This window comes from Centruroides sculpturatus, unplaced genomic scaffold, assembly GCF_000671375.1.
Source record: "Centruroides sculpturatus isolate CEXI.00-Female unplaced genomic scaffold, Cexi_2.0 scaffold290, whole genome shotgun sequence".
NCBI lineage: Eukaryota > Metazoa > Arthropoda > Arachnida > Scorpiones > Buthidae > Centruroides > Centruroides sculpturatus.
Genome location: NW_019384526.1, coordinates 136,280 through 159,197, shown reverse-complemented (window position 1 = coordinate 159,197; position 22,918 = coordinate 136,280). Strand labels below are relative to the sequence as shown.

General features: G+C 36.9%; 2 protein-coding genes across 4 annotated transcripts in view; one reads left to right on the top strand and one right to left on the bottom strand.

Moving 5' to 3' along the window:
* LOC111622875 (complexin-like) overlaps positions 1–22,918 on the bottom strand; it is a 244,259-nt gene that overhangs the window by 180,893 nt on the left and 40,448 nt on the right. For 2 of the 3 annotated variants that reach the window (XM_023365322.1, XM_023365316.1), the window contains exon 2: positions 5,968–6,052. The exons of the other annotated variant lie outside the window; for it this stretch is intronic. The gene's annotated coding sequence lies outside the window, so the exon portion shown is untranslated. The remainder of the gene's footprint in view (positions 1–5,967; positions 6,053–22,918) is intronic. 3 annotated transcript variants of the gene reach the window in all.
* LOC111622868 lies at positions 6,971–10,966 on the top strand. The gene has a single exon (XM_023365302.1). The coding sequence runs from the start codon at positions 6,971–6,973 to the stop codon at positions 10,964–10,966; it is 3,996 nt and encodes a 1,331-aa protein (XP_023221070.1).

Below are 22,918 nucleotides of genomic sequence, written 5' to 3'. Positions count from 1 at the left end.
ATTTATGTTTCACTTTTTTATTTTTTTAAATTCTTGCTTGGAGAGGCGCAGCAGATGTTTTAACTCTTTACTTTTAGGACCAGTCGTAAATATTTCGTTTCTAATTTAATAATTTCTCGATATTTTAATAATTTATTCGCTTGTTTTGAATTATTTTTTTCGAAATATATTTTAAAATTGAATTTTTTAATAAATTATTCGCATTAATTTTAATATATTAAAAATCAAATATATTAAAATTTCCTTATTAACAAGTAATTGATGCTTAGAAAATTTCGATTTTTGTCTTCGAAAGTGGAAAATTTTCTTATGTTTTTTTCAGTTTAATTAATTAGTTTTAATTTTATTTTTTGTAGAAATTCAAGGAAAAGCAATTTTATTTGCTCAAAATTACGGATTTTTTTTAATAAATAAATTATTTTATTTTCGACAGAAATTTATTTCTTTGTAAGCTTAACTAGAAAATAAATCTTTGTATCAAATTTAAACTCATATATTCAATGAGGAAACAGGAATTTAATTATAAAACAAGACAATAACTCTGTCCTCTTTAATAAGGATGCGATTATTGTCCCTATAAAACAGGAAACAGAATCCTATTCTCGTTTAGAAACCTGTTTATAAAGAACGGGATTGTATCCCCTATTTACAAACCTGTTTACAGAGAACAGATCCAATAGGAAATGATATTTCATCAAAATCTATTCTGACGTAAAAATCAGTTTTTGTTGACGGAATCTTTTACAATAAGTAATACACGTCTTGTTTTCAGAGCTTTTATCACTTTCTACGTAAAATGAGAAAAAGATTTACTCAATATAAATCATGATAATTAAATTATCAACCTTTCTCGTGACTTAAAACCAAGAAATAACGAATTCTTTACACATTTAGAATCGAGAAAGTGTGTTTTTAAACCATCCTTTCCCAGCCTTACAGTCAAGAAAATGATTCTTAAACAGCAAGAATTATTGTAGCTACAATTTTTTAATCGTATTTTTAAATTTATTTCATTTAAAATATATGCTCTCGATCTCAAATTAGTACTGTAGTGTCTTGCCCCTGTAAATCATACTTTTCCTGATAACAACAGAGTCATGCCGGTCATCTATGTAACTCCTTTCTGGGAAAAATGTTTTGAATTGATATCACGTGTCTTCCGGTCTAGACAGGAAGTTCTTATATAGTTAATCGGGACCTACCCCAATTAACTATACAAGAACTTCCATCCCAACCACAGAAAATGAATTTACACGAATTGCAACCCACCATAGAAAATGCATTTTAAATCGAAGAATGCTTTCACTACGTGGATTAAAATGAATAAAATAAGAAAATTAGACAAATAAAACACGTTTAAATTTAAAAAATTCATCAGAATATTCGTATTTTCACTAATAAAAATCAGTGAAAGTACGAATATACCGATGAATTCTGAGAAAAAAATTCATGAGAAGATGAAATTTTAAGTGGAAAATTCAAAAAATTGGTCTTTTATCTTCGAGTTTTTGAAATTTTCTCGTATATTATAGTCTTTAATATTACATTCTACTTTAAATTATAATTCCTAATTACAAAATTGCATGTCCAATTTCATCTAAACACGAAATATTTCATCAAAACTGCCAATGTAATTACCTATCTATCATATCAATAATCATCAGGTAAGTAACTTTATCCCACGAATATCCTTGCAGGATCGAAAGATATAGGTATAATAATAAAAAAATTAGTTATTTTCTATTATTTTAAGTTAGAAAAACTAAAGTTTATATACTTATTTTTCTAAAAGAAAAACGATACTTTTGTTTCCACTGATACAATATATATCGAGAGAAGAAAGGAAATGTACTTTATATAACATATATAAAGTACTCTTTTAGGAAGCTTAAAATATTTGAAAGGAGATATTTTGAATGAAATCTCGTTGCAAAAATAAGAAAAAAAAATAAAAAACTTTGGATAAATTGCAACTTTAAAGAGCTTCAAACAAGAAAGAATTTGTGTCTTGTTTTTTCTTTTTTCTTCCTTATATTTTTGATTTATGAAATTTAAAATTCCGAAGAGAGTTTCTGATGACATAAAGCTGCATTTTCTTTTCTTTTTTTTCGTCTTTTTTTTTAACTTGATAAACGAGTAAAATTTAAGTGACTTGGCAACAAAATTTTCATCGAATTCCATCAGGTACTTTTGCCATTTTCTACTTTATAAAATGCAACAGAACTTTGCTGCAGTATCGGCGCAAATGTAAGGAAATATATTCATATAAAAAATACTTTGCTGTATGAAAAGTAATATATAGAATGTATTTTTTTTATAGGATAAAATGAATATTCATATTTCTTTTAAAATGCGTAGATTTGTTTTATTGTTTTATTCCATTAAAAACTCTCTTAATTTTCGGCAATTAAAGCTGATAAAAGTGCTCATTTTCTTATGATTTTAGCCAATATTTCTCGTTTTACAGTTATTTTTTTTTCAATTTAGAATTAGTTCCTTTTAATCTAAGAATCTGAAGATTTCTTCTAATCATTTCAAATAATAATAAAGCGTTTGAACAGGAAAACAATCGAATCTTCACAGTGGTTAACCGACTTTTAGGCCACCCTATAATATACTATTCATTACAACAGAAAAAAAAAGCTCACATTGTTTAATTAAAAACTGATATGAGTAAGAGTAATTATTTTTCTTTTTTTTAAACTCTTTAACAGCGGTTAACTGACTTTTGGTCCACCCCCATTTTAAAGCAAATTTAAAACTTGTTTCTACATCTTCAGCATCATCAATAATTATGATACAAGGAGCAGTTTCTTGTATTAAATATGTATAAATTCAATAATAATTTCGTGTTCTGTTATTTGTCTTATATCTTCAACAATTGAAGGCTCATAAGGGGAGAAGGATCGATAAAATGTTTAAAATTCTGTATGATCTAATTTAAAATGCATGATAAACGTCGCATTAACGACCCGGAGGTATAATAAGAGAGAAACTTTAATCGACGTCACAGATAAATTTATAATTATTTTACATTGTAAACGTAATCATTTATGAATTGAATCAATTTTCTGATTAAATGGCGATTCGAAAAGTTTTTTATTATTTTTTCTTTCTTGAAATTATTGATCTTCGTTAAAAATTTGATTGGAGTCTTTCTTGTATTTTCTACTTTTGTTCAATTTGACTTTTATGTATTTTTCAAGCGGCTTTATTCATGTTTTAAACGTTAATCTTGCAGATTGGCGTTTTAGAACGTGAGCGAGTACACGTTTTCTTTTTTTTTTATTAACGTTTAAAGTACGTTTGTACGTGTTTGTAAGCGTTTATTTAACGCTGTGTCTTTATCTGTATGTATTATAGTATTGTATTGTATTTGTATGTTCCTATACGTGTCTATGTACAGTACAAATAAAAATAGCTTACATACAAGCGCCATACAATATATAGCCTACTATAAGAGGGCATTTATATAATTTTTTTCTTTTCTGTGTGTATGGGGCTTGTATGTAGCCTACACACGAACAGACATACAAGCGCTACACAAAATGAAGAGAATTATATAGGAACATACAAATACAATATAATACTACAAAACATACAGGCATTCAACACGGAGAAAAAACACACGTTAAATAAAGGTGTACAAATATGCACAAACAGGACATATATATTTATATTTTCCCACGTATCTGCTTGTGTATATGTATTGTATACGACTATATAAATAAAGCAGCTTACTATTACTCGATTTTCAATTACGGCTTTACAATAAGTGTAAATTTCCTTCCGTAAATATATGAAATGGCATATTTAAATACCATACGCTTTTCTTGATCATTTCGGTATAGTATTATGTAATTCAAAGTTTTAGATTCTCATAGAACCGAGAATAAATTCCCAATTTATGTCAGAGCCTATGGGAAATTAGGTTTTGATTTATGACCTACTTGCTTAACGACATTTTCCAAAAACCAATTAACTCATAAAAGCGAGAGTCTATCGTAATCTGCACTCGTTCTGTACTGATGTACATTACTGTACAGTCTATACACACGAGTGGATGTAAAGTTTATGAGATATTTTCATAGATCTCCTCATAGTTTTTATACAGCTAAATACGTATTTGCATGTATATAATAAGTTCGCTTCTTACATTCAAATACAAGAAGCACAGGAAGCACAGAAATAAAAAATACATACAGGAAATAAGTACAGGAACAGAAACACATACAGTAAGTAATTACATACAGGAAGCACAGGAAATAAGTACAGAACAGACACAGGAAGTATAAGAACACATAAAGGAAGTAGTAACATATAAATATAATACAACGAATATTTATTTTACATAGACAAATGATCATAGATACATAGATTCATCTTGGGATTAAATCGTTTGTACAGTATAGTATATTTAAAATCGAACATCACCAAGTATAAACGTTCAAAAATTAATTTTTAAAGCATTAGCCTTAATATAAGAAAACGCACGAATATAATACATAAAATGTTAATTTTGTATAAACAGAAATTATTAAAACACGATTACACATTCTAAAAATAAAATTTTAATATCAATTTTTAAAAAATGGCTCATCAACAAGAGCATTCGCCATTACACAAGAGTAAAAGAAGTGCATTAAATTTTCGAAAGATTAATACGTAAGTAATCTATAAAGAAGATTGGCATATTCAAAAATTACACATATTTTTTACAACCGTGGTTTGTCTGGTGCCTGTGACGTAACAGGCGAGTCAACACGACTGCCTTTGACACCTGTAAGCGCTTACAGCAAAGGTTCAACGTCATCCGGTGCTCACTCCGTGTATATAATGCAACTAAGCCAAAATAAACGGCTTAATCGTCACACCTCGTGGATGGTGGGCCTTTGCAGATCGGCTTACACCACGAGGATTATGTCGCAGTCATTAATGGAGAAATGTGCAAGCTATGACAGATAAATATGACGTAGATAATCTGTTTACTTAAGTATTAGTTACTTCACTCGTATCCCCCTTATCTTTCTATCCAGCAACTTCTTAATTGCCCTTATTAGTTTCCTAATGAATTTCTTAATTATAATTGAACTGTTTAAACATTTACAGTTGGATGTTAGATACATATTTAATTATCCTTTTCTTTTAAATTTCTCTGTTGAATATACATATTTTAATGGTAAAGTTTAAAAAAACAGTTGCAAGAAGAAGTGTGAAGAGAATTCATTATTAATGTAAGGTGGGTATTCCAGACGTATGAGACTAAATGAAGAAAGATTGAAGTGCCAAAGGTAAACTCAGACAGGATATAGAAGGAGAAAGAGGAGCAGGAGAAGGTAGTTTTCTAGTATTCATAGAGTAAAAGAAATAAGAGAAATAACGTAATAAAGTAATAGAATAGTATAAAATAGAAGGAAGGGGTAAGTTCAGGAACAATAACAGAATTACAAATAGAGCATCCCGCATCAGATGAGACGTACGATAACGTTTCTTTCAATCTACAAAGATTAATAAATAAACGAATTACGTATGAGGGAATTTTTCCAGAAAATAATGACGACATAATGGGGTAGGCATTTAAAGAAAACACGAGATCAGTTTGATACAGACAAACAAAGAAAGAGAATATCCACAGATACACATCAATAGAGAATAATGACAAACGGAAGGGAATTGTATTGAAGACAATTAATGTTAGAAAATGGAAGTTTAAAAAAAAAACTAAATAAATAAACAAAAAAAATAATAATAATAAAATTATTAATTATTAAAGCTTAAATTTACAGATTAAAAAAAAATATATTCAGAATATGCAAAAAGGAAAAAAAGAATTCCACAAAAGATGCAACTAAACAAAAGAATTCTGAATAATGACAACAATTTAAAGGTTTAAAAATTATCAAAAATTCAACTTGGATTTCTACATAATTGAAGATTTTTCATCATTATTAAAATAATTGCGAATACCTGAGAGATGGAAAAGATCTTCAGACTTCGGTTACCATGGTTACTGCCTCTGTTGTCACCTACAACGATTTTGCCAACACTGTTTCTATAAATAAATTTAAATTGAAATAAATTTCCATCGTTACTTGTATTTCGTGTATGTATCTGCGCGCGTGCTTGTGTGTATACGAAAGTTTGATTTTTATTATTTCTATTTGCAAATAATTATATATTCTACCTTCATTTAGTACAAAAATGTAGAGAAATTAATTCGTATTATATGAATGAAAATTATGTTTTTATGCATAATATTTATTCAATGTGATTTTGAAATAAAGATAACCTCGATATAATGAAATCTTACAGTTATTAAGCTGAATCATTCGCTATATTAGAGGTTCACTATACGCATTAAGAATAGCAAGAGCCAACAAAATTGTTCGTTATATCGAATTATTGAGCTATATCATTCGCTATATTAAGGATTCATTCGTTATATTAGAGGTTTATTCCATATATTAAGGGTTCATTCGATATATTAAGGGTTCATTCACTATATGCATTAAAAATAGCAAGAGCCAACAAAATTGTTCGCTATATTAATGGTCCACTTATAAATAATATAAAAACTTCTTGATACAATTTTTTAGCTGATTATTAATTATATTTTGAATTTTTATACGATTTTTTTAAACAGGTGTAGAAGTATATTAAGATTTATACGAAATTTTTTAATGTTAAATATATTTATTTTAAATAAATTGTGCACTTTCAATAGTGCAAATAGTTCAGGAGAAATTCAATAGTGCAGTTCCTAAGTTGCACTTTTAAAGAATAAAAACTGAATATTTAGGCAATATAAAATACACTTTTAGAAATAAAAATTGCACTTTCAAAGAGTAGAATCTGCGTTTATAGATTAGAGACTGCCCTTTTAGAGATGGAAACTGCACTTTATAGAGTAGAGACTGCCCTTTTAGAGATGGAAACTGCACTTTATTGAGTAGAGACTGCCCTTTTAGAGATGGAAACTGCACTTTATAGAGTAGAGACTGCCCTTTTAGAGATGGAAACTGCACTTTATAGAGTAGAGACTGCCCTTTTAGAGATGGAAACTGCACTTTATAGAGTAGAGACTGCCCTTTTAGAGATGGAAACTGCACTTTATAGAGTAGAGACTGCCCTTTTAGAGATGGAAACTGCACTTTATAGAGTAGAGACTGCCCTTTTAGAGATGGAAACTGCACTTTATAGAGTAGAGACTGCCCTTTTAGAGATGGAAACTGCACTTTATAGAGTAGAGACTGCCCTTTTAGAGATGGAAACTGCACTTTATAGAGTAGAGACTGCCCTTTTAGAGATGGAAACTGCACTTTATAGAGTAGAGACTGCCCTTTTAGAGATGGAAACTGCACTTTATAGAGTAGAGACTGCCCTTTTAGAGATGGAAACTGCACTTTATAGAGTAGAGACTGCCCTTTTAGAGATGGAAACTGCACTTTATAGAGTAGAGACTGCCCTTTTAGAGATGGAAACTGCACTTTATAGAGTAGAGACTGCCCTTTTAGAGATGGAAACTGCACTTTATAGAGTAGAGACTGCCCTTTTAGAGATGGAAACTGCACTTTATAGAGTAGAGACTGCCCTTTTAGAGATGGAAACTGCACTTTATAGAGTAGAGACTGCCCTTTTAGAGATGGAAACTGCACTTTATAGAGTAGAGACTGCCCTTTTAGAGATGGAAACTGCACTTTATAGAGTAGAGACTGCCCTTTTAGAGATGGAAACTGCACTTTATAGAGTAGAGACTGCCCTTTTAGAGATGGAAACTGCACTTTATAGAGTAGAGACTGCCCTTTTAGAGATGGAAACTGCACTTTATAGAGTAGAGACTGCCCTTTTAGAGATGGAAACTGCACTTTATAGAGTAGAGACTGCCCTTTTAGAGATGGAAACTGCACTTTATAGAGTAGAGACTGCCCTTTTAGAGATGGAAACTGCACTTTATAGAGTAGAGACTGCCCTTTTAGAGATGGAAACTGCACTTTATAGAGTAGAGACTGCCCTTTTAGAGATGGAAACTGCACTTTATAGAGTAGAGACTGCCCTTTTAGAGATGGAAACTGCACTTTATAGAGTAGAGACTGCCCTTTTAGAGATGGAAACTGCACTTTATAGAGTAGAGACTGCCCTTTTAGAGATGGAAACTGCACTTTATAGAGTAGAGACTGCCCTTTTAGAGATGGAAACTGCACTTTATAGAGTAGAGACTGCCCTTTTAGAGATGGAAACTGCACTTTATAGAGTAGAGACTGCCCTTTTAGAGATGGAAACTGCACTTTATAGAGTAGAGACTGCCCTTTTAGAGATGGAAACTGCACTTTATAGAGTAGAGACTGCCCTTTTAGAGATGGAAACTGCACTTTATAGAGTAGAGACTGCCCTTTTAGAGATGGAAACTGCACTTTATAGAGTAGAGACTGCCCTTTTAGAGATGGAAACTGCACTTTATAGAGTAGAGACTGCCCTTTTAGAGATGGAAACTGCACTTTATAGAGTAGAGACTGCCCTTTTAGAGATGGAAACTGCACTTTATAGAGTAGAGACTGCCCTTTTAGAGATGGAAACTGCACTTTATAGAGTAGAGACTGCCCTTTTAGAGATGGAAACTGCACTTTATAGAGTAGAGACTGCCCTTTTAGAGATGGAAACTGCACTTTATAGAGTAGAGACTGCCCTTTTAGAGATGGAAACTGCACTTTATAGAGTAGAGACTGCCCTTTTAGAGATGGAAACTGCACTTTATAGAGTAGAGACTGCCCTTTTAGAGATGGAAACTGCACTTTATAGAGTAGAGACTGCCCTTTTAGAGATGGAAACTGCACTTTATAGAGTAGAGACTGCCCTTTTAGAGATGGAAACTGCACTTTATAGAGTAGAGACTGCCCTTTTAGAGATGGAAACTGCACTTTATAGAGTAGAGACTGCCCTTTTAGAGATGGAAACTGCACTTTATAGAGTAGAGACTGCCCTTTTAGAGATGGAAACTGCACTTTATAGAGTAGAGACTGCCCTTTTAGAGATGGAAACTGCACTTTATAGAGTAGAGACTGCCCTTTTAGAGATGGAAACTGCACTTTATAGAGTAGAGACTGCCCTTTTAGAGATGGAAACTGCACTTTATAGAGTAGAGACTGCCCTTTTAGAGATGGAAACTGCACTTTATAGAGTAGAGACTGCCCTTTTAGAGATGGAAACTGCACTTTATAGAGTAGAGACTGCCCTTTTAGAGATGGAAACTGCACTTTATAGAGTAGAGACTGCCCTTTTAGAGATGGAAACTGCACTTTATAGAGTAGAGACTGCCCTTTTAGAGATGGAAACTGCACTTTATAGAGTAGAGACTGCCCTTTTAGAGATGGAAACTGCACTTTATAGAGTAGAGACTGCCCTTTTAGAGATGGAAACTGCACTTTATAGAGTAGAGACTGCCCTTTTAGAGATGGAAACTGCACTTTATAGAGTAGAGACTGCCCTTTTAGAGATGGAAACTGCACTTTATAGAGTAGAGACTGCCCTTTTAGAGATGGAAACTGCACTTTATAGAGTAGAGACTGCCCTTTTAGAGATGGAAACTGCACTTTATAGAGTAGAGACTGCCCTTTTAGAGATGGAAACTGCACTTTATAGAGTAGAGACTGCCCTTTTAGAGATGGAAACTGCACTTTATAGAGTAGAGACTGCCCTTTTAGAGATGGAAACTGCACTTTATAGAGTAGAGACTGCCCTTTTAGAGATGGAAACTGCACTTTATAGAGTAGAGACTGCCCTTTTAGAGATGGAAACTGCACTTTATAGAGTAGAGACTGCCCTTTTAGAGATGGAAACTGCACTTTATAGAGTAGAGACTGCCCTTTTAGAGATGGAAACTGCACTTTATAGAGTAGAGACTGCCCTTTTAGAGATGGAAACTGCACTTTATAGAGTAGAGACTGCCCTTTTAGAGATGGAAACTGCACTTTATAGAGTAGAGACTGCCCTTTTAGAGATGGAAACTGCACTTTATAGAGTAGAGACTGCCCTTTTAGAGATGGAAACTGCACTTTATAGAGTAGAGACTGCCCTTTTAGAGATGGAAACTGCACTTTATAGAGTAGAGACTGCCCTTTTAGAGATGGAAACTGCACTTTATAGAGTAGAGACTGCCCTTTTAGAGATGGAAACTGCACTTTATAGAGTAGAGACTGCCCTTTTAGAGATGGAAACTGCACTTTATAGAGTAGAGACTGCCCTTTTAGAGATGGAAACTGCACTTTATAGAGTAGAGACTGCCCTTTTAGAGATGGAAACTGCACTTTATAGAGTAGAGACTGCCCTTTTAGAGATGGAAACTGCACTTTATAGAGTAGAGACTGCCCTTTTAGAGATGGAAACTGCACTTTATAGAGTAGAGACTGCCCTTTTAGAGATGGAAACTGCACTTTATAGAGTAGAGACTGCCCTTTTAGAGATGGAAACTGCACTTTATAGAGTAGAGACTGCCCTTTTAGAGATGGAAACTGCACTTTATAGAGTAGAGACTGCCCTTTTAGAGATGGAAACTGCACTTTATAGAGTAGAGACTGCCCTTTTAGAGATGGAAACTGCACTTTATAGAGTAGAGACTGCCCTTTTAGAGATGGAAACTGCACTTTATAGAGTAGAGACTGCCCTTTTAGAGATGGAAACTGCACTTTATAGAGTAGAGACTGCCCTTTTAGAGATGGAAACTGCACTTTATAGAGTAGAGACTGCCCTTTTAGAGATGGAAACTGCACTTTATAGAGTAGAGACTGCCCTTTTAGAGATGGAAACTGCACTTTATAGAGTAGAGACTGCCCTTTTAGAGATGGAAACTGCACTTTATAGAGTAGAGACTGCCCTTTTAGAGATGGAAACTGCACTTTATAGAGTAGAGACTGCCCTTTTAGAGATGGAAACTGCACTTTATAGAGTAGAGACTGCCCTTTTNATCAGTTAATTCTTACCAAGCGAACATTTTTGAAATTTTTTCTAAATTAAAGTAAAAAAAAAAATTGAATAAATAATGAAAGTTATTATTAAAGATAATTTTAATGTAATTATATACATATATACAGTTAAACCTGTCTAAAACGGAACCTGGATAAAACGGACACTTACCTAAACGGAAAAACTCTTCGAAACGCAGAGATTTTCCATGTTAAAAACCCTTTTAAAATGGAAACCTGCCAAGCCAAAAACATTATTCGGTAATCTGCGATTCCGGTTTACACAGGTTTCACTGTATATGTATATTATATAAGAAAAAAAAAAAAGCTTTATTTAGTGCACCACTTAATAGGAGGAACACAGAAATTAGCGTAAGACAATGTAAATACTATGTTATATAATTTATATATTATACAGTTAAACCTTTTTAAACCGGAATCGCACGGCACCCGATATATTTGGAGGGTTTCCGCTTTGAACATGTATTTACATAAAAAATAATATACAGTCGACCCCCTTATAACACTGTTGATTATTCCGTTTTATATGAATTCCATGTTGTACGAGTCACTTAGATTTTACAAATACGTGTTCCGAGCTGTGAACGGCTCACGTATTTGTAAAATCTAAATGACTCGTACAACACGGAATTCATATAAAACGGAATAATCAACAGTGTTATAGGAGGTCGACTGTACACTACTATAATAAAAGCTGTCCAAAACGAAACCTGAGCAAACGAAAAACCTGCCAAAACGGAAAAAAAAATGTTCGGTACTGGACCATTCCAGTTTACACAGGTTTTATTGTACGTATTAATTTTTTTACGTACAATTCTATGAGAAAATAACATAATTTTCACTTAATGAAAAATTGAATTTTATGGAAAAATTCCATTTCTAATATTTAAAAATATAATTTTTTTTAAAGTAGAATTTCTTATCGTTTTCGAACAGAAACTAGAATTATTACCTGCAAAGTAGCGAGCAGATTAAGCCGATCCTCCCAAAAATAATTTTTTTAAGGCAGATAAAAATATTTTTCCTAAACCTTAAATACTTTAGGAAATATTTTAAAATATTTACAAAATTATATGCAATTTTGTACAAAGTTTATTATTTAAAAAATCCATCAAATCCGACCGGAAACAATTTTAACCTCTAAATTTATTCTAAATACGTTCTACAGCCCGAGGAGGATTCACACGTTCTTACTTGACACTCGAACCGACAGACAACCAGACGTGAATTCGAAGTAGCTTATATCATTTCCAGGACTATCCTGAATATATGTACAAATTTTCGTACATATCGGTTCAGCCGTTCTTACGTGATACTCGAACAAACGGACAGACATAAAGACGGACGGGAATTCAATTTTATATGTATGTACAGTATAGATTTTAAGATTATTGAAAGAAAAGGACGAGGAAAACAGCGCGAGAAGATGGAAATTTTAGGGAAAATTCAATTAGATGATGATGATGATGATGATGAAGAAGAACGACTGAAATTATCCACGCGTATTTTCTAATTCAATGAAAATGGGTTTAAATCATCGTCTTCATAATTCTAAAATAGAAATTTTGTTTCGATCAAACATCTGTTTCGGACGTTATCGATCATTCACTTAATAAATGACGAATAATACTAACAACAATCATAAAAAATAATAGTTTTTTAGTAGATTTATGCAAATTATTACAGTAGGACCCGAGCAAAACGTATGACTTTAACAGACACTTCACCCAATTGGTGCTTTGTAAGGTGACGTCGAACACGGTTGAGAGATTATTCACAAGTGTTAGAGGGGTACAGACTGAAGAAAAGATGTGGGAGGATGAAGAGGATGAGAGGAAAGAAGATCCTTCTAGATAGGGGGATGATAAAGTATAAAAACTAAGTACATTGTAATTACATAAAGTAACAGCTTCACTATAGGAAAGTATAGTGAAAGGCAATACAAATCCTAATTAGTATTTACAAGCATCATGAAGGATAGAAAATAATAAAGCCACTCGCTTCCTGTGACAAAACAGAAACTAATATACAAGAGGTGCTAACATCCAAGATGATGTAAGAACCATTTCCAACAGTTACTGTAATAATTATAATTGGATGGATTGTTGGGCTGCAATTTTCCAATTGCAAGGCCTATAAATTTCCACAGTCGTCAGTCTGTTCGTCTGTCCTTCGTTAATCTCGAGAATAGAGTTAGATAAATGGAGATTTTCATCCTAGAGAGTTAGAGATCATCCTTCATCGTGGATAGCTTAACTATAAAGGTTTATTTCATATTTTACTCTTCTTAAACTTATAAAGTGTAAGTAAAAGTGTTAATTTTAGATATGAAAAGCTGTATAAAAAAATGTTTAGTATGTTGGAAAGTGTACTAAACTTTATTATAAACAGTAACAGGAAGCATTAAAGAATTATTATAGCAGCACGTTCTTCTTCATTTTCCTATCTGTCAATTATTCAGTGAAAGAAAGTGACGTACCCTAATTAGAATTACATTTTTTAAAAGAAATTCTAAAAATTGCATAAAAATTTATATTAAAAAAATTAAACTTTAATCTATAGAAAAGGTAAAACAAACATTAAAATTAAAATATACCTTTCTAAAAAAATTAATTAATTAGTTCATTCTAATTATTAGATTTATGAAGAAACTTTATATTATTAAAATTAATTAATTTTAATTAATNTGTATATGCATATTACGATTTAATTCATATAAAATTGTTCAAAATAAATATTTCCTCGTCAAAATATATATCTAAACTTCAAACAAAAACTACAAATTCCAAGTAAACATAGCAATATTTCAGAGAAATTGGTAATTTATCAGATGAAGTGATATACTCTACATCAAACAAGTGAATGAGTCAATTTATCCTACGTGTGAAATATATAGAATCTGCACGTAAACATTCAATAAAGTACGATAATTTAATGAGTTATCATTTAAACTAATCCCTTTATATTTATTTTAATTAACGTTTGATGACATTAAAAGATTTCCAATTCTAATTTGTAAATCTGAGAAACGAAATTATAATTCAAACACGTTAAAATTATCAAGTTTTACGCTCAAAAAAGAACTTTAAAAATGGCTCCATTTCTAATAGATTTTTGCAGGTAAAAAATTTTAAAATTTTCCCTAAAAATTCCACTCTAATAATTAGAATTTCGAATTTTTTTAAAAAAGAAAAAAGCTCAGTTTCTACGTTACGTGACTTAAAACATTCGAAGATTTAAAAGTATTTTTTTTTAAAATTATATAGAATAATAAATAAAACGATTAAAATGATAAATTATTCGTTGAGAAATTTATGAAATTTCGATTTATTTATTAAAAATTAAGCAGAAAGGAAGACATTTCTGAATAAACTAATCGACATTTTGACATGTCGGACGTCAAGTTAAGAGAAAAAAAGGTTATTGTCGTAAGCAGAAATGCATTTTATATACTTCAAATTTTTTAAATGCCCCCTCTTTTGTACGTAAACTTAATTATTTTTCAATATTAATGGTTGAAAATTTTGTATGAGATCCTAGAAACAATGTTACAATAGCAGTAATCGTCGTACTAGCGCTTACTCTACGCATAAAGCAAGCGCTAAAGGTTCTCTGCTAGAGCCTATTCTAGACATAGAGTGAGCGCTAAAGGTTATCTAGAGCCTCTTCTAGACATAGAGTGAGCGCTAAGGTTCTCTAGAGCCTATTCTGGACATAGAGTGAGCGCTAAAGGTCTCTAGAGCCTCTTCTAGACATAGAGTAAGCACTAAATGTTCTCTAGAGCCTATTCTACGTATAGAGTGAGCGCTAAAAGTTCTCTAGAGCCTATTCTAGACATACAGTGAGCGCTGAAGGTTCTCTAGAGCCTCTTCTAGACATAGAGTGAGCGCTAAAGGTTCTCTAAAGCCTCTTCTAGACAGAGTGACCGCGAAAGGTTCTTTAGAGCCTATTCTAGACATACAGTGAGCGCTAAAGGTTCTCTAGAGCCTATTCTAGACATAGAGTGGCCGCGAAAGTTTCTTTAGAGCCTATTCTAGACATAGAGTGAGCGCTAAATGTTTTCTAGAGCCTATTCTAGGCATAGAGTGAGCGCTAAATGTTCTCTAGAGCCTATTCTAGACATAGAGTGACCGCGAAAGGTTCTCTAGAGCCTATTCTAGACATAGAGTGACCGCGAAAGGTTCTCTAGAGCCTATTCTAGACATAGAGTGACCGCGAAAGGTTCTCTAGAGCCTATTCTAGACATAGAGTGACCGCGAAAGGTTCTCTAGAGCCTATTCTAGACATAGAGTGACCGCGAAAGGTTCTCTAGAGCCTATTCTAGACATAGAGTGACCGCGAAAGGTTCTCTAGAGCCTATTCTAGACATAGAGTGACCGCGAAAGGTTCTCTAGAGCCTATTCTAGACATAGAGTGACCGCGAAAGGTTCTCTAGAGCCTATTCTAGACATAGAGTGACCGCGAAAGGTTCTCTAGAGCCTATTCTAGACATAGAGTGACCGCGAAAGGTTCTCTAGAGCCTATTCTAGACATAGAGTGACCGCGAAAGGTTCTCTAGAGCCTATTCTAGACATAGAGTGACCGCGAAAGGTTCTCTAGAGCCTATTCTAGACATAGAGTGACCGCGAAAGGTTCTCTAGAGCCTATTCTAGACATAGAGTGACCGCGAAAGGTTCTCTAGAGCCTATTCTAGACATAGAGTGACCGCGAAAGGTTCTCTAGAGCCTATTCTAGACATAGAGTGACCGCGAAAGGTTCTCTAGAGCCTATTCTAGACATAGAGTGACCGCGAAAGGTTCTCTAGAGCCTATTCTAGACATAGAGTGACCGCGAAAGGTTCTCTAGAGCCTATTCTAGACATAGAGTGACCGCGAAAGGTTCTCTAGAGCCTATTCTAGACATAGAGTGACCGCGAAAGGTTCTCTAGAGCCTATTCTAGACATAGAGTGACCGCGAAAGGTTCTCTAGAGCCTATTCTAGACATAGAGTGACCGCGAAAGGTTCTCTAGAGCCTATTCTAGACATAGAGTGACCGCGAAAGGTTCTCTAGAGCCTATTCTAGACATAGAGTGACCGCGAAAGGTTCTCTAGAGCCTATTCTAGACATAGAGTGACCGCGAAAGGTTCTCTAGAGCCTATTCTAGACATAGAGTGACCGCGAAAGGTTCTCTAGAGCCTATTCTAGACATAGAGTGACCGCGAAAGGTTCTCTAGAGCCTATTCTAGACATAGAGTGACCGCGAAAGGTTCTCTAGAGCCTATTCTAGACATAGAGTGACCGCGAAAGGTTCTCTAGAGCCTATTCTAGACATAGAGTGACCGCGAAAGGTTCTCTAGAGCCTATTCTAGACATAGAGTGACCGCGAAAGGTTCTCTAGAGCCTATTCTAGACATAGAGTGACCGCGAAAGGTTCTCTAGAGCCTATTCTAGACATAGAGTGACCGCGAAAGGTTCTCTAGAGCCTATTCTAGACATAGAGTGACCGCGAAAGGTTCTCTAGAGCCTATTCTAGACATAGAGTGACCGCGAAAGGTTCTCTAGAGCCTATTCTAGACATAGAGTGACCGCGAAAGGTTCTCTAGAGCCTATTCTAGACATAGAGTGACCGCGAAAGGTTCTCTAGAGCCTATTCTAGACATAGAGTGACCGCGAAAGGTTCTCTAGAGCCTATTCTAGACATAGAGTGACCGCGAAAGGTTCTCTAGAGCCTATTCTAGACATAGAGTGACCGCGAAAGGTTCTCTAGAGCCTATTCTAGACATAGAGTGACCGCGAAAGGTTCTCTAGAGCCTATTCTAGACATAGAGTGACCGCGAAAGGTTCTCTAGAGCCTATTCTAGACATAGAGTGACCGCGAAAGGTTCTCTAGAGCCTATTCTAGACATAGAGTGACCGCGAAAGGTTCTCTAGAGCCTATTCTAGACATAGAGTGACCGCGAAAGGTTCTCTAGAGCCTATTCTAGACATAGAGTGACCGCGAAAGGTTCTCTAGAGCCTATTCTAGACATAGAGTGACCGCGAAAGGTTCTCTAGAGCCTATTCTAGACATAGAGTGACCGCGAAAGGTTCTCTAGAGCCTATTCTAGACATAGAGTGACCGCGAAAGGTTCTCTAGAGCCTATTCTAGACATAGAGTGACCGCGAAAGGTTCTCTAGAGCCTATTCTAGACATAGAGTGACCGCGAAAGGTTCTCTAGAGCCTATTCTAGACATAGAGTGACCGCGAAAGGTTCTCTAGAGCCTATTCTAGACATAGAGTGACCGCGAAAGGTTCTCTAGAGCCTATTCTAGACATAGAGTGACCGCGAAAGGTTCTCTAGAGCCTATTCTAGACATAGAGTGACCGCGAAAGGTTCTCTAGAGCCTATTCTAGACATAGAGTGACCGCGAAAGGTTCTCTAGAGCCTATTCTAGACATAGAGTGACCGCGAAAGGTTCTCTAGAGCCTATTCTAGACATAGAGTGACCGCGAAAGGTTCTCTAGAGCCTATTCTAGACATAGAGTGACCGCGAAAGGTTCTCTAGAGCCTATTCTAGACATAGAGTGACCGCGAAAGGTTCTCTAGAGCCTATTCTAGACATAGAGTGACCGCGAAAGGTTCTCTAGAGCCTATTCTAGACATAGAGTGACCGCGAAAGGTTCTCTAGAGCCTATTCTAGACATAGAGTGACCGCGAAAGGTTCTCTAGAGCCTATTCTAGACATAGAGTGACCGCGAAAGGTTCTCTAGAGCCTATTCTAGACATAGAGTGACCGCGAAAGGTTCTCTAGAGCCTATTCTAGACATAGAGTGACCGCGAAAGGTTCTCTAGAGCCTATTCTAGACATAGAGTGACCGCGAAAGGTTCTCTAGAGCCTATTCTAGACATAGAGTGACCGCGAAAGGTTCTCTAGAGCCTATTCTAGACATAGAGTGACCGCGAAAGGTTCTCTAGAGCCTATTCTAGACATAGAGTGACCGCGAAAGGTTCTCTAGAGCCTATTCTAGACATAGAGTGACCGCGAAAGGTTCTCTAGAGCCTATTCTAGACATAGAGTGACCGCGAAAGGTTCTCTAGAGCCTATTCTAGACATAGAGTGACCGCGAAAGGTTCTCTAGAGCCTATTCTAGACATAGAGTGACCGCGAAAGGTTCTCTAGAGCCTATTCTAGACATAGAGTGACCGCGAAAGGTTCTCTAGAGCCTATTCTAGACATAGAGTGACCGCGAAAGGTTCTCTAGAGCCTATTCTAGACATAGAGTGACCGCGAAAGGTTCTCTAGAGCCTATTCTAGACATAGAGTGACCGCGAAAGGTTCTCTAGAGCCTATTCTAGACATAGAGTGACCGCGAAAGGTTCTCTAGAGCCTATTCTAGACATAGAGTGACCGCGAAAGGTTCTCTAGAGCCTATTCTAGACATAGAGTGACCGCGAAAGGTTCTCTAGAGCCTATTCTAGACATAGAGTGACCGCGAAAGGTTCTCTAGAGCCTATTCTAGACATAGAGTGACCGCGAAAGGTTCTCTAGAGCCTATTCTAGACATAGAGTGACCGCGAAAGGTTCTCTAGAGCCTATTCTAGACATAGAGTGACCGCGAAAGGTTCTCTAGAGCCTATTCTAGACATAGAGTGACCGCGAAAGGTTCTCTAGAGCCTATTCTAGACATAGAGTGACCGCGAAAGGTTCTCTAGAGCCTATTCTAGACATAGAGTGACCGCGAAAGGTTCTCTAGAGCCTATTCTAGACATAGAGTGACCGCGAAAGGTTCTCTAGAGCCTATTCTAGACATAGAGTGACCGCGAAAGGTTCTCTAGAGCCTATTCTAGACATAGAGTGACCGCGAAAGGTTCTCTAGAGCCTATTCTAGACATAGAGTGACCGCGAAAGGTTCTCTAGAGCCTATTCTAGACATAGAGTGACCGCGAAAGGTTCTCTAGAGCCTATTCTAGACATAGAGTGACCGCGAAAGGTTCTCTAGAGCCTATTCTAGACATAGAGTGACCGCGAAAGGTTCTCTAGAGCCTATTCTAGACATAGAGTGACCGCGAAAGGTTCTCTAGAGCCTATTCTAGACATAGAGTGACCGCGAAAGGTTCTCTAGAGCCTATTCTAGACATAGAGTGACCGCGAAAGGTTCTCTAGAGCCTATTCTAGACATAGAGTGACCGCGAAAGGTTCTCTAGAGCCTATTCTAGACATAGAGTGACCGCGAAAGGTTCTCTAGAGCCTATTCTAGACATAGAGTGACCGCGAAAGGTTCTCTAGAGCCTATTCTAGACATAGAGTGACCGCGAAAGGTTCTCTAGAGCCTATTCTAGACATAGAGTGACCGCGAAAGGTTCTCTAGAGCCTATTCTAGACATAGAGTGACCGCGAAAGGTTCTCTAGAGCCTATTCTAGACATAGAGTGACCGCGAAAGGTTCTCTAGAGCCTATTCTAGACATAGAGTGACCGCGAAAGGTTCTCTAGAGCCTATTCTAGACATAGAGTGACCGCGAAAGGTTCTCTAGAGCCTATTCTAGACATAGAGTGACCGCGAAAGGTTCTCTAGAGCCTATTCTAGACATAGAGTGACCGCGAAAGGTTCTCTAGAGCCTATTCTAGACATAGAGTGACCGCGAAAGGTTCTCTAGAGCCTATTCTAGACATAGAGTGACCGCGAAAGGTTCTCTAGAGCCTATTCTAGACATAGAGTGACCGCGAAAGGTTCTCTAGAGCCTATTCTAGACATAGAGTGACCGCGAAAGGTTCTCTAGAGCCTATTCTAGACATAGAGTGACCGCGAAAGGTTCTCTAGAGCCTATTCTAGACATAGAGTGACCGCGAAAGGTTCTCTAGAGCCTATTCTAGACATAGAGTGACCGCGAAAGGTTCTCTAGAGCCTATTCTAGACATAGAGTGACCGCGAAAGGTTCTCTAGAGCCTATTCTAGACATAGAGTGACCGCGAAAGGTTCTCTAGAGCCTATTCTAGACATAGAGTGACCGCGAAAGGTTCTCTAGAGCCTATTCTAGACATAGAGTGACCGCGAAAGGTTCTCTAGAGCCTATTCTAGACATAGAGTGACCGCGAAAGGTTCTCTAGAGCCTATTCTAGACATAGAGTGACCGCGAAAGGTTCTCTAGAGCCTATTCTAGACATAGAGTGACCGCGAAAGGTTCTCTAGAGCCTATTCTAGACATAGAGTGACCGCGAAAGGTTCTCTAGAGCCTATTCTAGACATAGAGTGACCGCGAAAGGTTCTCTAGAGCCTATTCTAGACATAGAGTGACCGCGAAAGGTTCTCTAGAGCCTATTCTAGACATAGAGTGACCGCGAAAGGTTCTCTAGAGCCTATTCTAGACATAGAGTGACCGCGAAAGGTTCTCTAGAGCCTATTCTAGACATAGAGTGACCGCGAAAGGTTCTCTAGAGCCTATTCTAGACATAGAGTGACCGCGAAAGGTTCTCTAGAGCCTATTCTAGACATAGAGTGACCGCGAAAGGTTCTCTAGAGCCTATTCTAGACATAGAGTGACCGCGAAAGGTTCTCTAGAGCCTATTCTAGACATAGAGTGACCGCGAAAGGTTCTCTAGAGCCTATTCTAGACATAGAGTGACCGCGAAAGGTTCTCTAGAGCCTATTCTAGACATAGAGTGACCGCGAAAGGTTCTCTAGAGCCTATTCTAGACATAGAGTGACCGCGAAAGGTTCTCTAGAGCCTATTCTAGACATAGAGTGACCGCGAAAGGTTCTCTAGAGCCTATTCTAGACATAGAGTGACCGCGAAAGGTTCTCTAGAGCCTATTCTAGACATAGAGTGACCGCGAAAGGTTCTCTAGAGCCTATTCTAGACATAGAGTGACCGCGAAAGGTTCTCTAGAGCCTATTCTAGACATAGAGTGACCGCGAAAGGTTCTCTAGAGCCTATTCTAGACATAGAGTGACCGCGAAAGGTTCTCTAGAGCCTATTCTAGACATAGAGTGACCGCGAAAGGTTCTCTAGAGCCTATTCTAGACATAGAGTGACCGCGAAAGGTTCTCTAGAGCCTATTCTAGACATAGAGTGACCGCGAAAGGTTCTCTAGAGCCTATTCTAGACATAGAGTGACCGCGAAAGGTTCTCTAGAGCCTATTCTAGACATAGAGTGACCGCGAAAGGTTCTCTAGAGCCTATTCTAGACATAGAGTGACCGCGAAAGGTTCTCTAGAGCCTATTCTAGACATAGAGTGACCGCGAAAGGTTCTCTAGAGCCTATTCTAGACATAGAGTGACCGCGAAAGGTTCTCTAGAGCCTATTCTAGACATAGAGTGACCGCGAAAGGTTCTCTAGAGCCTATTCTAGACATAGAGTGACCGCGAAAGGTTCTCTAGAGCCTATTCTAGACATAGAGTGACCGCGAAAGGTTCTCTAGAGCCTATTCTAGACATAGAGTGACCGCGAAAGGTTCTCTAGAGCCTATTCTAGACATAGAGTGACCGCGAAAGGTTCTCTAGAGCCTATTCTAGACATAGAGTGACCGCGAAAGGTTCTCTAGAGCCTATTCTAGACATAGAGTGACCGCGAAAGGTTCTCTAGAGCCTATTCTAGACATAGAGTGACCGCGAAAGGTTCTCTAGAGCCTATTCTAGACATAGAGTGACCGCGAAAGGTTCTCTAGAGCCTATTCTAGACATAGAGTGACCGCGAAAGGTTCTCTAGAGCCTATTCTAGACATAGAGTGACCGCGAAAGGTTCTCTAGAGCCTATTCTAGACATAGAGTGACCGCGAAAGGTTCTCTAGAGCCTATTCTAGACATAGAGTGACCGCGAAAGGTTCTCTAGAGCCTATTCTAGACATAGAGTGACCGCGAAAGGTTCTCTAGAGCCTATTCTAGACATAGAGTGACCGCGAAAGGTTCTCTAGAGCCTATTCTAGACATAGAGTGACCGCGAAAGGTTCTCTAGAGCCTATTCTAGACATAGAGTGACCGCGAAAGGTTCTCTAGAGCCTATTCTAGACATAGAGTGACCGCGAAAGGTTCTCTAGAGCCTATTCTAGACATAGAGTGACCGCGAAAGGTTCTCTAGAGCCTATTCTAGACATAGAGTGACCGCGAAAGGTTCTCTAGAGCCTATTCTAGACATAGAGTGACCGCGAAAGGTTCTCTAGAGCCTATTCTAGACATAGAGTGACCGCGAAAGGTTCTCTAGAGCCTATTCTAGACATAGAGTGACCGCGAAAGGTTCTCTAGAGCCTATTCTAGACATAGAGTGACCGCGAAAGGTTCTCTAGAGCCTATTCTAGACATAGAGTGACCGCGAAAGGTTCTCTAGAGCCTATTCTAGACATAGAGTGACCGCGAAAGGTTCTCTAGAGCCTATTCTAGACATAGAGTGACCGCGAAAGGTTCTCTAGAGCCTATTCTAGACATAGAGTGACCGCGAAAGGTTCTCTAGAGCCTATTCTAGACATAGAGTGACCGCGAAAGGTTCTCTAGAGCCTATTCTAGACATAGAGTGACCGCGAAAGGTTCTCTAGAGCCTATTCTAGACATAGAGTGACCGCGAAAGGTTCTCTAGAGCCTATTCTAGACATAGAGTGACCGCGAAAGGTTCTCTAGAGCCTATTCTAGACATAGAGTGACCGCGAAAGGTTCTCTAGAGCCTATTCTAGACATAGAGTGACCGCGAAAGGTTCTCTAGAGCCTATTCTAGACATAGAGTGACCGCGAAAGGTTCTCTAGAGCCTATTCTAGACATAGAGTGACCGCGAAAGGTTCTCTAGAGCCTATTCTAGACATAGAGTGACCGCGAAAGGTTCTCTAGAGCCTATTCTAGACATAGAGTGACCGCGAAAGGTTCTCTAGAGCCTATTCTAGACATAGAGTGAGTGCGAAAGGTTCTCTAGAGCCTCTTCTAGACATAGAGTGAGCGCTAAAGGTTCTCTAAAGCCTCTTCTAGACAGAGTGACCGCGAAAGGTTCTTTAGAGCCTA